The sequence below is a fragment of the Microcaecilia unicolor genome, chromosome 1 (assembly GCF_901765095.1).
Source record: "Microcaecilia unicolor chromosome 1, aMicUni1.1, whole genome shotgun sequence".
NCBI classification, from domain to species: Eukaryota; Metazoa; Chordata; class Amphibia; order Gymnophiona; family Siphonopidae; genus Microcaecilia; species Microcaecilia unicolor.
The window spans coordinates 704521293-704538359 of NC_044031.1; the positions used below are offsets into that span (position 1 = coordinate 704521293).

Below are 17067 nucleotides of genomic sequence, written 5' to 3' on the forward strand. Positions count from 1 at the left end.
CAACATTTAGGTCGACCTTAAGAGATGGTCGACATAAATGTTGAGATGGTCAACCTTAGAGATGGTCGTCCCCGGTTTTCGGCCATAATGGAAACCGAGGACGCCCATCTCAGAAACGACCAAATCCAAGCCCTTTGGTCATGGGAGGAGCCAGCATTCATAGTGCACTGGTCCCGACATGCCAGGACACCAACTGGGCACCCTAGGGGGCACTGCAGTGGACTAACTGATGCACTAATTGAACGGAAATAGCCCTTAGCTATTCGGAAAGGAACGGGTATGCATGAAGGAAATCGCATGCAAATGAGCTGCTTGCTGTTAGCTCATTTGCACACGATTTCCTTCCTAAGGAGGGGAAGCTAGTGTGGAGCAGCCAAGCATGTGGCTGCTCTGTACATGCCAAAGATGGCTTCATACACGCAGACAAGCTGCATAATAGCCATCTACAACCTTAAAAAACACAAGTCCAGGTGAAAACGTCCAAGTGCTCGTCAGGGACATCTTTTTTTTTTTTTAAGTATGAGTGAAGGACGTCCAAGTGTTAGGCACCTTCGCTATGCTTCTGTCCCTGCAACGGGCAGTTGAGGACATCCAAAATGTGGATGTTTCTGTGAGAAGGACGCCCATGCCTTTGCTATGCCTCTGACACCCCCTTTATTTATTTATTTGGATTTTGGATCACAAGTAGCAGCAGTGGGATTTGAACCGGCCACTTCTGGATTGCAAGACCAGTGCTCTAACCACTAGGCCACTAGCCCCATATCTATAGTCACTACTGTGCCAGTAAAGCACGCTACACTGACTCAGTTCATGACCTTATAGGCAAAAAACCTCCACTTGAAATTTCAGCAATTTTAAAGGTTTCAAAATGTCAAAGTACTTTAATTTATAAATGTTTCAAAGCAAGGGCACAATTCCAGAGACTGAGCTCTTTATCACAGGTTATAAGATCGTTTGGATTTAGTCTGTTTTTTTGTGAAGATGTATAATTTTTTTTGTGTGGCTTTAAGTCAATGAGTGAAAAAGGTGAGGGCCTGGAGGAATGTCTGCAGACCATTAATAGCTGCATGGTGAATAATTGCTTGAGACTGAACATTTCAAAACCAGCGCTTTTAAGGGTAGGCACTTGGAATCTGAGGTAAACATTTGGGTGTTTTACCCTTTCGTTTCCAATGCTTGACACGGAAGGCCTGCATAAAATTGAAGGTTGTCCAATGGCCACAGGATTTCTGTACTATAGGCCAGGTAACTGTATTGGGTCACCTGCAGGCTTATTTTCAAAGCACTTTGGGAGGCTAAGTTCCATAGGTTTCTATGGAACTTTGGGAGGCTAAGTGCTTTGAAAATATGCCTCCTGGACTACTATTATGCCATTTATCTGGGGGTTGCCTAATATGTAGTAAAAAAAAAAAAAAGTTACAAAGAATACAGAATATTGCAGCACAGATTACTTATAAAAAAAAAACTGGGTTAGTGTTATACCATTGCTTTATACATTACAGAGATTACCAGTAGAAATTAGACCTCTGTTTAAGATTTAAAGTTTAGCATTCAAGGCCATTCAGGAATAAGGCCTGCTTATTTGGGGCCTAGCTTAAAGATCCATGTGCCACAGTTACACTCTAGTGGCATGAGAAATCTTGTGTTCCCCCCCAGTTAGAATTTAGGTTGATTAGATGAAGGCACAGTGTTTTTCAGGAGCAGACCCAGGGCTCTGGAATAAACTTTAACAAGATTTTTAAAACCTTCAAGATTCCCCAAGTTCCATGAAGCAGCTTAAAACCTTTTTTTTTTTAAAGACTATTATAAAAGTTGAGACTGTGTTTTCAGTGAGATTACAGCTGGAGTTGAGACCGTGTTTCTAGTTACTAATGTGCACTCTGCTCCGTTTGAAAGACCCGATATCTGTAATATTTCTCTATATATACAAATAACGAGAAATAAAACCAAATCTAAAATACAGAGGGCCTGACTTTGCTCTTCAGAGCAGGGGCATAATGTTTGTGAATACTTATTACCACTGCACAGCCCTGTGTACATCCAGTAGCATCATAAAAATAGGTATTATGATTATTGTTATTATAGCTCATGGTTCTGTTGCCTAACAAAGGTTTGTTGTAAGTGAACTAGAAGCCCAAAGGCTTAGAAGGAAACTGCTGTGTAAAAGTGAAAAAAACAACAAGCAGGAAATTTTCATTTATATTCTTTTATTTACATTTATCAATTATAGTCTTCAAAATGGAGTTTTCATCTGATCCGTGTCTAACCCATAGTCTGCTCTGTATCTTGATCTCGGTGATATTATTACAATTGTACACAGCTGTGATACACCCACATAAATATATTAAAAATTTTGTATGATTATAGACATGGCACATTTTTAGAGTTTACATTTCAGTCATTCAGATTTAATCATTTCAAATAAAGTCTTGGGGTTAGGATACTGGAGAATGTTCACTGCATCCCTTCAATATTTTACAATAAAAAGATAAAAGGAAACTCACTACACTCTAGAATATGCATTTGTCTTGATGCAGAATACAGACCTGATCTTTAAAACATTTAGATTCTCCATAAAATGGCACTAAAAATGTTAACAGTAAAATTATATACAACCCATATATCAATACCCTTTACTTACAGCTATTCATTCAGTCATTCCAGATGTCAGTGGTCTGCATGTTATAGCAACAGTTACCACTGAAGGGTTTTGTAAAATTCAAATCATTTCAATAACCTTAACTGTAGCCAGAACTGTGTCCAAATTAAGGTTTATCCCTATGTTTTTACATATTTCTAAATATAAAATATAAATATACAAATTATATGTCTAAATATAGGATTGTATAATAGCTGTATTTCCAGTACACAAACAGCTTACATCATTATCCTGTATTGTCAGAAAGAAGCAGGGCACTTATGGAAATGACATATTTCTAGGTCAGGTTCCAGTGTTCTGAAATCCCTTTATGGTTTTGGCTCCTTACATCTGCATTCTTCAAATAAGTAGGGTAAGTTACTTTTGTAACGGAGAAGGTAATTCAGCTCAGCTGATCAGACCACTGTCCTTTGAGAATTTATACAGAGAAGGTGCACTGTAGAGACTTTCCCCATCTGTACTTAAATTGTCGTCGTCATCCTCAAGGTCATTCAACATTTTATTCGGTGAATTCCTGCGCCTGCTATAAATAAAAAGGTCGGGGGGGGGGGGGGGAGGGAAAGCATTTATAACTAGATGTAAAATTAAGAGAAAAGGTATTCATTAGATCTCAAGATCACAGACCAATGCAGCTATGGATGGAAGAATATCAAGTAGAGATCCAGCATTACAGAGGAACACTCGATCTGTACGGCAAACACTGAATGTTTCAAAATAAGCATATGACCCGTTTTAATCTTCAGCCCTGATAATTCCCGACATCCCAGGTAGATGACAAAAGAGTTAAGTTTTGAGACTGGTTTGAAATTTAGAAAGCAATCCAGTTCTAAATGAATAAAGCAAACAGCAAAGCAGATACAGCGACAGACAAAGCAGTGGAGGACAAGGACTATCTAATATAAAACAGTATAAATAAAACCCAAGTGCAGGTTTCAGTGAAAAACCTGAGAAGGAAGTGAGTGGGGGAATTAAATAATGATGTAGACAGTGACTTTCTAGGTCAACCACAGAATTCTATATTGTCTTCAAAGGTGATAATGTCAAACTGTATTCTGAAAGTAATCACCGTGTGGATGAGTAATTTAGAGTCAGATGTACAAACGTTTTTCCAAGTCTGTGTTCTACAGAAAAGTGCATAGTACACAGTACACTAAATTTAAGATGAAATAGTTGAGTATCAAATGAATAGGAACTGAGACTAAGCACCATATAATGAAAAAACACAAAAATCTCCTTATATGGTGCTTAGCCCCACCCAGTGCATCCCAGAATGCACTGGGCAGGAGCTGGGTGCTGCCATTTTGTTCTAGGCGGTGTTGCTCCTGCTTTCAACTTTTTAAGGTGAGGAGAGGGGAGGTCATTAAACCACAAGGTAGATATTTGCTGGGGAGGGTCGGGGAGGGGGTGCGGAGTCCACCGGACTCACAGAGAGTTGTTGCTCAAGGGTGCAGGGTCCACTCTAAGATCAGGGAATCTTTAAAAGATTCAAAGGGTTGCAGGGGGAGAGGTCGGGAGCACAAGCAGGCAGCTTTTGCAGGTGCCTGTTTGTGTTTCCCTCCTCTCAGACAGCTCCAGAGTAGCCGTACAATTAGCTTGTTAAAGCTAGGCACTCTGGAGCTGTGCATTGCCTGGAATGCCCATTATTACACTATGAGCTCATTGTAACACATTTGCATGGGGTTCTCGGGGGCTAGTAACAGCACACATTAGAGCCACAGAAAAACCCTTTAGCTTAAACCAGTCTAAAGCAAATGATCCCAGCATGGTAAGCTTTGTGCATTGGGCCCTAAGTGCATTTGGAATTTTGCCAAATTGTAGATTCCTAGGTCAGGTACTCAACAAAAACAGCTTATCCCCCCACCCACAAAAAAAAAAAAAAAGAGTAGTTTGCAAACATAAGCCAAAAGATCCTCATCCACAGTCATCTATAATTCAAGGTCACAGGACCAGGAGCAAATTCTTAACTCATGATCGTAATTGTTTTTTGTTCTTTAGGCTTTCAACCAGGCGCATAGCTAGACATCAGGTGTTTGGGGGGGGGGGCACAAAATTTTGCCCTGCTCTGTCACTGCTGTTCACCCCTATGACCCATATACCAGAGCTGGCAGGGGTTCCGAAGCACTCCTCAACCCGCAGCCTGCATGTTCCCTGGGCAGTAGCTGCTGCTGTCGCACCACGCCTCCTCCCTCTGCATGTTCAGTTTCATGGAAACTGAGCATGTGTGGGGAGATGCCCAGCGCATTGATGGCTGTTGTCTATTGATCGTGCAGGCCGCAGGTGGAAGAGTGCTTCTGCTGGCAGTGCTTGAGGACCTCCTCAGGGACATGAGCCAAAGTTTGGAGGGGAGCCCATGTGGTTATGCCTCTGCTTTCTACTACAACACAATCACTTTCTTTGATCTGAAGTTAATATATGCTAGTGAAATTGTCCTTTTTAGAAAAACCTGGAGGATCTGAGCAATTAAGGCATGACAATCTAAAGATAATCTTAAATGATAGCTTTGTTTATTGGTCATTGCTAAAATAGATTACCATAGCTCACTTTGCAACAGCCACCCTTTTGCTTCTTTGAAATAACTACAGTTGATTTAGAACACTGCAGTAAAGCTTTTGGTAGGATCAAAGAGGTTCAGTCATGTTTCTCCAATACTAGCTTCTCAACATTGAATTTAATCTGGTACAATATAGGAAACCAATATTCCCCTCACTCATTGTGCATTACTCTCATAGAAACCAAGCTAGTTAGCAAATTGTCTGATTTCACATTTGCCTGCTTGGCGGTCACCAATCATTATAGGCCTCTACTCGCTGTTCCCTCAATTCTTAAGATTTGATTTGAGACCACTAGGCATTTCTCGCTCAATCCTTTTGGAACTTTTTCTGCTGTTTTTACAACATGAAGCATTAATTCCTAAAATTAAGAAAAACTTAACAACTTTGGTTTTTGAGCACACATGATGCATGTGAGATAAACTATTAGCAAGGAGAGAGGCCTGCTGGGATTCTTGCTGTTTTGCCATGATCTTGTTTTTCTGTATGTTTTGCCATTGGTATGTTCTTGGTTTGTATTTGTATGTGTTACAGTTTTTATACTCTCTGAACTACCTTGATGTTCCCCTGGCTCAAACGAGGGTGAAGCAAATTTTTAAAAATAAATACATTTTGACCAAATCATAGTCTAATGCTGCAACTGCTAGATTACTCTAATGAAGTATATACATGGAAAACGAGAAACATCTTTTTTCCCCCTATAATGCATATCAGTGTTCTCCCCAGAAATTTTTGCCAGTTGGGTAGCAAGGAGTAGCTGGGTGGGAGCAGGGGAGTTACTCATAGTATTATAAATTTTCTATCAAATTAGTAAGTGGTCATTAAATCAGCCGGGTCGTACACCCATTCTTAAGGTTCTGGGGAGAACACTGCATATGATCTGCATTGATGAATTACACCTGGTCATTCCAAATATAAAAGACAATTTAAACAGAATAATAAAAAAAAACAAATATCCTGCAATCCATTTAAAATACTGTATGAATCATCTGTGGAATCCTGGCATGCAGAGGGTTTGCTCTATACTTCTTACCTGAGCTCCTTGTTTGCAGCATTAAGTTGGCCCTGTAATTGTTCACTGATGTCAGTCTGATCTTCTAAATCCCTCTGAAGTTTCTTTTTGGCGCTTTCCAATCTGTCAATTTCTTCTTCTGCTTCTTCAACCTGTCGTTTCATAGATTTCAACCGTAAACTCAACTGGAATAGCAAAATATTATCAGAAACCATAGTTAGGACAAAGGCTCTCCATTCCCACACCTCCAAACAGACATGTACTCACATTATTTATTTATTTATTTGCTGCATTTGTACCCCACATTTTCCCACCTATTTGCAGGCTCAATGTGGCTTACACTATGTTGCAAAAGGTATAATCATAAACAGAGTAAGAGGTATGGTCTAATTTAACATATTACTGTGTAACAAATTAGGTAGATAGGTCAGTAGAATTATTTACATAACACAAAATAAAACAGGTTAAGATATAATGACCAATAGTGATAATGTGATTAACATAATCAAATTAGAAGGGATCAGTATTAGTTGGTTTAGATATAGAATGGAATCAAGTCATTATATGACTAAAAGGAGGAGGAAACAGAGATTTTATGTGTGTATGTGCGTGTGAATAAAGAACAAATGCATTTACAGTCCTTTCTCTTATACTGATGTTCTGTAAAATACAGTAATATAGTAAATGATGAAGGCAAATAAAGATCTGTATGGTCCATGTAGTCTAGAGACCTGCAAGGGTCCTGATGTAATTTTGCATGCTCCTGGTCAGTCAACTTTGTCTCCTGCAGACAAGCAATATCCACATGATGATGCTTTAACAGAGACAATTTTTTTTTTATCTCTATGGTATGTTTATCTTTATTAAATTTGATATACCATATATCAACCAGGGTACCTGTGAACACCCTTCTAGGTGAGAAAATAAATACATCTTTGTAATCCTCAGAGGTTATGACAGAGCAAATCACTTCCACAATATATCAAACTATTGTTCAATTTGAATGATCAGCTTCCAGCGTTTGACTTACTGTCAGTCACCATTGGCCTTGACTTAAAGCACTGTGGGGCAGCTTCCTGTTTCCAGCTATCATCACTGGAGAGAAACAGGAAGCAGTTATCAGTGCTTCAAGTGAGGAACAGCTCCAACTGTGACAGAGCATGCAAAGTTCTACTGAGCTTTTAGCCAACATGCGTCACTGATTTCCACAAAGCAGTTTTCAGTGGATTTCATTAAAAAGCTTATCACTACACAGCACGATATACTCTTTTAGAAAAAAGTGCTCATTTTAAAGCTGAAGCGACCATTGTACCCAATTTGGTAAATGAACTATGCCTTTAAGGAGGTTCAAAATTTGTACACGATGAAATGCATAACAATGAGGGAATACTGTCATTACGTAGGACTTTCAATTCAAGGGAGATAAAACTTTTAATTAAAGAAATCATTTTATTCCACAATCAAGATTTCACTGGCAAGAATAATTGCTTTCCACCCCAGCCTCCACACTCAAGTGCCTCCAGATCCAGTATACATAGAGGGAGTAATTTTAAGAGGGCAAGGTGCTATCTTATAAAGACCCAAAGATACCGATAAGAAATTGTGTCAGTCCTGCAGGTGTATACTTCCACACCTGGATTGTGTGTACGTAGATTAGCAAAATGTTATCATCTTTGCACATACTTGTGAACTCGGCCCATGGTGTGCCCAACTTCACCTCTGTAACAAGCCTACCAGCAAAATATGCATTATCATGCCATGGCATGATACATACTTGTACGCTTGTTGCAAAATTGGTTTCTAAAGCTACCCTTAGAAAATACTGTGCAGTCCACAGCCTGCTAAACTGATAGGTTCCTTTAAATTTATTACAAAATGGAGAATGCTGGAAATATACTGGTCATGTAAAAGGAATGAATCCATTACAAAATGAGTGTTTCTGGTCCTTTTTTTCGGGGGAGAGGGCACATGGGTAATCTTTGGCTATGATCTACATCTAATTAATCTTTAGTAGTTTTATCTGAAGTTACTAGTCCATAATTCTATACTCTTGCGCACATTGAATATGCTCATTGGTTAATTTGTAAATTAGGCACTAATTGGTGCTAACAACCAAGAATTGGCAGTAATTGGAGTTAATTGGTACTAATTTTTAGATCCTTGCATAATTGCACTTAGTCACTATTCTAGAAATATAGCATGCAAAAGCTATAGCGTGCAACTTCAAGGGCATATGCACATGGGAGGGACAGGGGCATGCCTAACACTTACATGCTGTGATTCTCGAATACTCTCAGTTGCATTCAATTGCAACACTTAGTCACAGCCATTTACACCAGCCAATGACATGGAGAAAGCAGCCATGCCTACAGGTTGGTGCGTAAATTCCGGCTTATGCTAATATTCTATATTGGAAATTACACATATAATTGCTGATACAGAATTTGTGATTAACCTGCAGCATCCTAGGGCCTAAACTTTGGCAACCTTTTCAGAATTACCTCCATCTCCATATTTATTACATTTGTATCCCACATTTTCCCACCTATTTGCAGGCTCAATGTGGCTTACATAGTACCATAGTGGCATTCGCCAGTTCTGCTATAAGCAAATACAAGGTGATGTTGTGGTAGAATAAGGTTCATATGTGGTAGATACATTGGGGGAGCTTAGAGAGGAGAAGGGAGAGTTAGGATATGTCCATTATGGTCTTTGGTTTCGTTGTGTTGCAGGTACTCAGTTTTTTATGTTGGGTCCGTGGGATATGCTTTTCTGAACAGGTTTGTTTTCAGTTCTTTCTGGAAATTTAGATGGTCGTACGTTGTTTTTACTACTTTTGGCAGTGCGTTCCATAGTTGTGTGCCATAGGCGTAGACTGGGGGGGGGGGGGGGGGGGCAATGCCCCCCAAACGACGAGGACGTGGACTGGCGCTAGAATGGAAAAAAAAAAAAAAACAAGCAGGCACGCGCTCGTCTCTGTCCGCTTCGCTGCTTCCCTGCCTTCTCTGTCTGCGTCCCGCCCGAAAGGAAATGACATCAGAGGAAGGCGGGACGCAGACAGAGAAGGCAGGGAAGCAGCGAAGCGGACGGAGACGAGCGTGTCTATCTACCCCCTCTCTTCCTATCCTCCGGCGCAGGCAGCACCAATCTTCTCTAAGCCTTTCTTGTTCCTGGCAGCGGTAGCGACGTACACGCTGCCTTCAGCTCTGCCCCGAAGCCTTCTCTTCAAGTTCCTGTTCCCGCATAGGTGGGAACAGGAACTTGAAGAGAAGGCTTCCGGGGCAGACCGAAGGCAGCGTGTACGTCGCTACCGCTGCCAGGAGCACAGAAAGGTTGAAGAAGACTGCTGCCTGCACCGGAGGGAGGGAGGAAGAGAGGGGGTAAACGGAGTCAGGATCCTGGACCTCGCGGGGGGGGGGGGGGCAGCAGAGGGAAGATGGATGGAGGAGGGGTGGGGAGCAGAGGGAAGGAGTAAGAGATGGATGGGACTGGGAGGGGTGGGAAGCAGAGGGAAGGAGCAAGAGATGGATGGGACTGGGAGGGGTGGGAAGCAGAGGGAAGGAGCAAGAGATGGATGGGACTGGGAGGGGTGGGAAGCAGAGGGAAGGAGCAAGAGATGGATGGGACTGGGAGGGGTGGGTGGGAAGCAGAGGGAAGGAGCAGGAGATGGATGGGACTGGGAGGGTGGGAAGCAGAGGGAAGGAGCAGGAGATGGATGGGACTGGGAGGGTGGGAAGCAGTGGGAAGGAGCAGGAGATGGATGGGACTGGGAGGGGTGGGAAGCAGAGGGAAGGAGCAAGAGATGGATGGGACTGGGAGGGGTGGGTGGGAAGCAGAGGGAAGGAGCAGGAGATGGTTGGGACTGGGAGGGTGGGAAGCAGAGGGAAGGAGCAGGAGATGGATGGGACTGGGAGGGTGGGAAGCAGTGGGAAGGAGCAGGAGATGGATGGGACTGGGAGGGGTGGGAAGCAGAGGGAAGGAGCAAGAGATGGATGGGACTGGGAGCGTTGGGAGCAGAGGGAAGGAGCAGGAGATGGATGGGACTGGGAGCGTTGGGAGCAGAGGGAAGGAGCAGGAGATGGATGGGACTGGGAGGGGTGGGAAGCAGAGGGAAGGAGCAGGAGATGGATGGGACTGGGAGGGTGGGAAGCAGTGGGAAGGAGCAGGAGATGGATGGGACTGGGAGGGGTGGGAAGCAGAGGGAAGGAGCAAGAGATGGATGGGACTGGGAGGGGTGGGTGGGAAGCAGAGGGAAGGAACAGAAGATGGATGGGACTGCGAGGGGTGGGGAGCAGAGGGATGGACCAGGAGATGGATGGGATTTGGAGAGGTCAGGCACAGCAGAGGGATGGACCAGGAGATGGATGGGACGGAGGGATGGTGAGCAGAGGGAAGGAACAGAAGATGGATGGGACTGGGAGGGGTGGGGAGCAGAGGGAAGGAGCAAGAGATGGATGGGACTGGGAGGGGTGGGTGGGGAGCAGAGGGAAGGACCAGGAATTGGATTGGACTGGGAAAGGAGGTGAGCAGAGGGAAGGAGCAGGAGATGGATGGGACTGGGAGGGGTGGGAAGCAGAGGGAAGGAGCAAGAGATGGATGGGACTGGGAGGGGTGGGTGGGGAGCAGAGGGAAGGAGCAAGAGATGGATGGGACTGGGAGGGGTGGGTGGGAAGCAGAGGGAAGGAGCAGGAGATGGATGGGACTGGGAGGGTGGGAAGCAGAGGGAAGGAGCAGGAGATGGATGGGACTGGGAGGGTGGGAAGCAGTGGGAAGGAGCAGGAGATGGATGGGACTGGGAGGGGTGGGAAGCAGAGGGAAGGAGCAAGAGATGGATGGGACTGGGAGGGGTGGGTGGGAAGCAGAGGGAAGGAGCAGGAGATGGATGGGACTGGGAGGGTGGGAAGCAGAGGGAAGGAGCAGGAGATGGATGGGACTGGGAGGGTGGGAAGCAGTGGGAAGGAGGAGGAGATGGATGGGACTGGGAGGGGTGGGAAGCAGAGGGAAGGAGCAAGAGATGGATGGGACTGGGAGCGTTGGGAGCAGAGGGAAGGAGCAGGAGATGGATGGGACTGGGAGGGTGGGAAGCAGAGGGAAGGAGCAGGAGATGGATGGGACTGGGAGGGTGGGAAGCAGTGGGAAGGAGCAGGAGATGGATGGGACTGGGAGGGGTGGGAAGCAGAGGGAAGGAGCAAGAGATGGATGGGACTGGGAGGGGTGGGTGGGAAGCAGAGGGAAGGAACAGAAGATGGATGGGACTGCGAGGGGTGGGGAGCAGAGGGATGGACCAGGAGATGGATGGGATTTGGAGAGGTCAGGCACAGCAGAGGGATGGACCAGGAGATGGATGGGACGGAGGGATGGTGAGCAGAGGGAAGGAACAGAAGATGGATGGGACTGGGAGGGGTGGGGAGCAGAGGGAAGGAGCAAGAGATGGATGGGACTGGGAGGGGTGGGTGGAGAGCAGAGGGAAGGACCAGGAATTGGATTGGACTGGGAAAGGAGGTGAGCAGAGGGAAGGAGCAGGAGATGGATGGGACTGGGAGGGGTGGGAAGCAGAGGGAAGGAGCAAGAGATGAATGGGACTGGGAGGGGTGGGTGGGGAGCAGAGGGAAGGACCAGGAATTGGATTGGACTGGGAAAGGAGGTGAGCAGAGGGAAGGAACAGAAGATGGATGGGACTGCGAGGGGTGGGGAGCAGAGGGATGGACCAGGAGATGGATGGGATTTGGAGAGGTCAGGCACAGCAGAGGGAAGGAGCAAGAGATGGATGGGACTGGGAGGGGTGGGTGGGAAGCAGAGGGAAGGAACAGAAGATGGATGGGACTGCGAGGGGTGGGGAGCAGAGGGATGGACCAGGAGATGGATGGAATTGGGAGAGGTCAGGCACAGCAGAGGGAAGGAGCAGAAGATGGATGGGACGGAGGGATGGTGAGCAGAGGGAAGGAACAGAAGATGGATGGGACTGGGAGGGGTGGGGAGCAGAGGGAAGGAGCAAGAGATGGATGGGACTGGGAGGGTGGGGAGCAGAGGGAAGCCTACTGGAAAGAAGACACTGCATAAAACAGAAGACACTGGGATCAAAGCGAATAGAAAAACTAAATGATCAGACAACAAAGGTAAATAAAAGTTTATTTTATTCATAATTTATTAATTGAAATGTGTCAGCTTTTTGAAATGTGCATCTGTGATATTTTGCCTGTAAATTTCATTTCCTTCCTCCATATTAGCATATTCATTTGCATATGTATATATGCAAATGATATGCTAATATGCTCCGCCCATTCTTTGCCCCCCCAAATGAAACAGTCAAACTACGCCTATGTTGTGTGCTTAAATAGGAAAAGCTAGATGCATAAGTTGATTTGTATTTGAGTCCTTTGCTGCTTGGGTAGTGGAGATTTAAGTATGTTCGTGCTGATCTTGTTGTGTTTCTGGTTGGCAGGTCTATGAGGTCTGTCATGTATCCCGGGGCTTCGCCGTAAATAATTTTATGAACCAGGGTGCAGATTTTGAAAGCAATACATTTCTTTGATTGGGAACCAGTGCAGTTTTTCTCAGAGGGGTTTGGCGCTTTCAAAGGAAAGAGAATCCACTAGGCAGTTAGTGTTGCATATTTAAGCCCTGTTCTTCTCCATTGAAGATATTTATGATAAAGCAAAGCTGCTAACCTGTCACATGTACCCTCATTAAACAGATCCCAGGCCAGAGAAATAAAACTCTATGAGAAGTGCACCATTTATGTGCAGAAATAACTGTGTTAGTCTTGTGGTGTACAGCGCAATCATTTGAAGACGTCAACTACTAGAGGAGGCAGGTAGGTTTTTGGGGATTAATGTTCTGTTCTCAGAGAATACCTGTTACGGATAAGCTACTTATTTTGACACACAGGGAATCCCACACTAGAAAGGAGGAAAAAAAGGAATAGCCATGGGAAATAAAATCATGATTTTGTTGGCAACAGGCCATTTTTTTTGTATGTGTGCATATTTATTTATTTAAGTGACAGCAATCCATAAATAATAATAATGAACTAGAGAGGATAGAGGTGGATTCTGAAAGACAAATATATTCTGCAGAACAGACTGCCCAAACTTACTATCACATCAGGAATTCATCTCCAAATAATAATGGTTCTGGAAGACTTTTCAGCATCTATTGTCCTTAGCTCCAGAGCAGTGCTATTTACCAACGGGCCTTGACGGCAACAAATTGTTGAGTTTTTAGGCTACCTTAGTGAATATGCCTGAGTCACGAGGTATATTTGTAGCTGGTCCCTGGGCTCTTGAAACTTACATGATCCTCCAGATCTGCTCAAGATTAAGTGATTCTCCCTGCGGGGATGCTTGGAAGGGAGAATTGTGACTACCTCAATTTCTTTGTTCCCAGCACAGTACATTAAGACTGATGCTTCCTCGTCTCTCAGCACCGGAATCCCTGGTAAAAGCAGTTAGCTTAACAACAAAAAAATAAGATCTATACACCAATAAAGATAAGAAAAAATGCTAAAGTACACACTGTGAATTTGTGGTTTTGTACAGGAAATATACAAAACCTTATCAAAAATAAGGAGAATAAGACCTCATAAAGACAACTGATACTATTTCCTGAAGATTGGATGGTGCTGTTAACCATCTACACAGTGAAGCTATACTGTTGTGCATCCAAATTTGTGTGATTTTTATTTTTGACAAATTGGTAGACTCTATGGATAAGAATAAAAGTTTGGATATTTTTGAAGCTATGAAACAATTTTTGGATTAGACCTATGATTATATTCTGACTGAGTACAATGTTGAGTGGCTATATTTAAACTTGAACCTCAGTATCATTGACAACGGTCTTTATGAGGTCTTTTCCTCCTTATTTTTTATAAGATTTTGTATATTTCCTGTATCCTTCCACAAATTCTCCAGTGTGTACTTTAAAAGCAGTTAGCTTACCAGGGTTCTAACAAGGTTTGGATAATTTCCTTTAAAAAAAAGTCCATAAGCCATTATTAAGATGGACTCAGGAAAATCTGCTGCTTATTTCTAGGATAATAGAAAAGTGAGTGTCACACAGTACAATACTACATGAATTTTGGGGATGTCTCATAGATAATGATTTGGCTGTGTGTTATGACAAAATACTCTTGTCTATCAGCCATAGCAGTCTTTAATCATTGACCACCCCCTCCATCCAAATTTTAGTAAAAATAAATATTCATATGAGAGTACTTAGGGCACACACTTATAATGGTAGGAAGAAAACTATTTAAACTACCACTTAATCAATTGTCAAAATAACTTATCTTATGTATCTTATATGTGTAGTGAGGAGCATCCAGGAACCTTCGTTATCCCGACAGGACCTGTTTCGCCAAATTGCTTTGTCAAGGGATAATCGGTTCCAGCTTCCTGGTATATCTTATGCATAAGATATACCAGGAAGCTGGAACCGATTATCCCTTGACAAAGCAATTTGGCGAAACAGGTCCTGTCGGGATAACGAAGGTTCCTGGATGCTCCTCACTACACATATAAGATACATAAGATAAGTTATTTTGACAATTGATTAAGTGGTAGTTTAAATAGTTTTCTTCCTACCATTATAAGTGTGTGCCCTAAGTACTCTCATATGAATATTTATTTTTACTAAAATTTGGATGGAGGGGGTGGTCAATGATTAAAGACTGCTATGGCTGATAGACAAGAGTATTTTGTCATAACACACAGCCAAATCATTATCTATGAGACATCCCCAAAATTCATGTAGTATTGTACTGTGTGACACTCACTTTTCTATTTTTCTACTTTTTGCATATGTTTGCTGAGTTTTGATAACTTAACAAGTAGAACGCCTAATTCGTTTTGACAGTATTTCTAGGATAAGCAGTATAAAATCTGTTTTACTGTTCTGGGATCTTGGCAGGTACTTGTGACCTGGACTGGCCACTGTTGGAAACAGGATACTGGGCTTGATGGACCTTCAGTCTTTCCCAGTATGGCAACGCTTATGTTCTTATGATATCACTTCTGGTGCAGTGGTGCCCTTAGCTCGTGTCAGCAAGACTGAATGATCGGTCTCAATGGTTTCTATCAGTACTTGACTTAGAGGGGAACTAATGTTTTCTCAATGTTGATTCATCCCGAGCATCCACTGCAGCTCCTCGGAACTCTTGGATGTAAAATTCTGGGGTGGAGTAGGCGATGTACTGGGTAGTGCCAAACATATAATTTTATGCTATTTTTTTAATGGGAAATTTGTAAGAAATGCTATTCTGTTTTACTTTTTGTAAACTGCATCAGGCTATGCTATTTAACATATGTGTTTCATAAATGGAAAAAAACAAAATTAAATCAAATGAATGCCATTAATGATGATGCACTTGGACTAATTAAATAAAACAGATCTTTTTCTTTGCTCTTGATGGCCACAAAGAACAGCAGGAGTCATCTCTTGACAAAGTGACACAACAAAGATAATTGTGGTCAGGCCCAACACATGTAAGGCACAAGTTATAGGTATCAGTGTTTATCCTGCCTTACTGAATGCACTTTTTTTTAAGTCACTGGGGGTCCTTCTGCTGAAACTAGACATGAAATCAAACAATATAATACTAAAAATTCTAACTGATATCACCTGATGTACTGATACTGACACAAGACATACCTGTACAAAGAATTAAGAAAACTGTGAAAACAATTGAAGAATAGTCTTAGTATGAAAACAGACATTTTAAGGACACTTTTAAACACTTATGAATTATGCGTTAAAAATTATATACCCATTGGTCTCCACAGAAAAAAGTGACCTGAGATGGTCCCCATTTGATGATGACAGTAATGTGGGAAGACCTCCACATGCATGGTGCACCACTCTTGAAAGTTGGGAACATATGAGCTGTGCCAAGTCAGGCCGAAGTTCACTGAACCCAGAATTTCATCTCTGACAGTGGAGAGTCCAGGTCACAAGCGCCTGGCAGATCCCAAAAAGTAGATCAAATTTCTCATGATTCAATTCAAAGGATAAGTGATGGCACTGGTCCCAACTAATGATGTCTTATGGACATTTTCTCCAAGAACTTGTCCAAATCTTCTTGAACCCTGCTATGCTAGTTGCCTTGACCATGTCCTATATAATTGATAGGAGCTTTCTTCCCTACCTGATCCTTTTGATCAGTTAAGCTGAGATGCTCATCATCCACTTCCATCATTAACTCCTTCACTTTCCTTTCAAGCCTGCGATTGGTTAGCTGGAGATTAGCCCGATCCCTGGTTTAAAATAAAAATAAAAAAAACATTATTAGAAAATTGCATTCAGGGCTCATTTAACTACACGTACAACACAAATTCAGTGTTGCTCCTCTAATTCCATTCATTGCAATCAATTGTAAGGGGTATGTTTACTAAGGAGTACTATAGGCGCATTAGCATTTTTAATGCGCATTAATGGTTGATGCGCATTAAACGCTAATGCGCCCATAGGAATGAACTGGCTGTTAGCATTTAATACACCTTACTTTAAAGGCGCGTTAAAAATGCTAACATACCTTAGTAAACATGCCTCTGTTTATGTTAAGTAATGCTGAGACAAACAATATTTAATGATTTCTTATCAAGGCAGTAAGGGGCAGTAATTATAACTGTATTCTTATGTATATTTGAATTTCAGCAAAGTTGGGAGAGGACTAAGGAGCTCATTTTTAAAGCACTTAGACTTACAAAATTCCATAGGTTTCTATATAACTTTATAAGTCTAAGTGCTTAAAAAATAATCCTCTTAGTCACTCAGTACTAATTTTCAGTGATAAGCAGCTAAGTTTAGGTGCATAGTTTTCAATGTGGGCTAACTTTAAGACATGTTAT

At 42.7% G+C, this 17067-nt stretch overlaps 1 protein-coding gene across 6 annotated transcripts in view; it reads right to left on the reverse strand.

Moving 5' to 3' along the window:
* Positions 1–2205: 2205 nt before the first annotated feature.
* Positions 2206–17067, reverse strand: part of CGNL1 (cingulin like 1) — a 229473-nt gene continuing 214611 nt past the window's right edge. For 5 of the 6 annotated variants that reach the window (XM_030188928.1, XM_030188921.1, XM_030188939.1 and 2 more), the window contains exons 17-19: positions 16365–16473; positions 6242–6405; positions 2206–3182 (exon numbers count right to left, since the gene is read on the reverse strand). In XM_030188928.1, coding sequence (XP_030044788.1) covers positions 3047–3182; positions 6242–6405; positions 16365–16473 — 409 coding nt within the window. In that variant the 3' untranslated portion in view covers positions 2206–3046. The remainder of the gene's footprint in view (positions 3183–6241; positions 6406–16364; positions 16474–17067) is intronic. The other variant, XM_030188953.1, reaches the window with a different exon arrangement.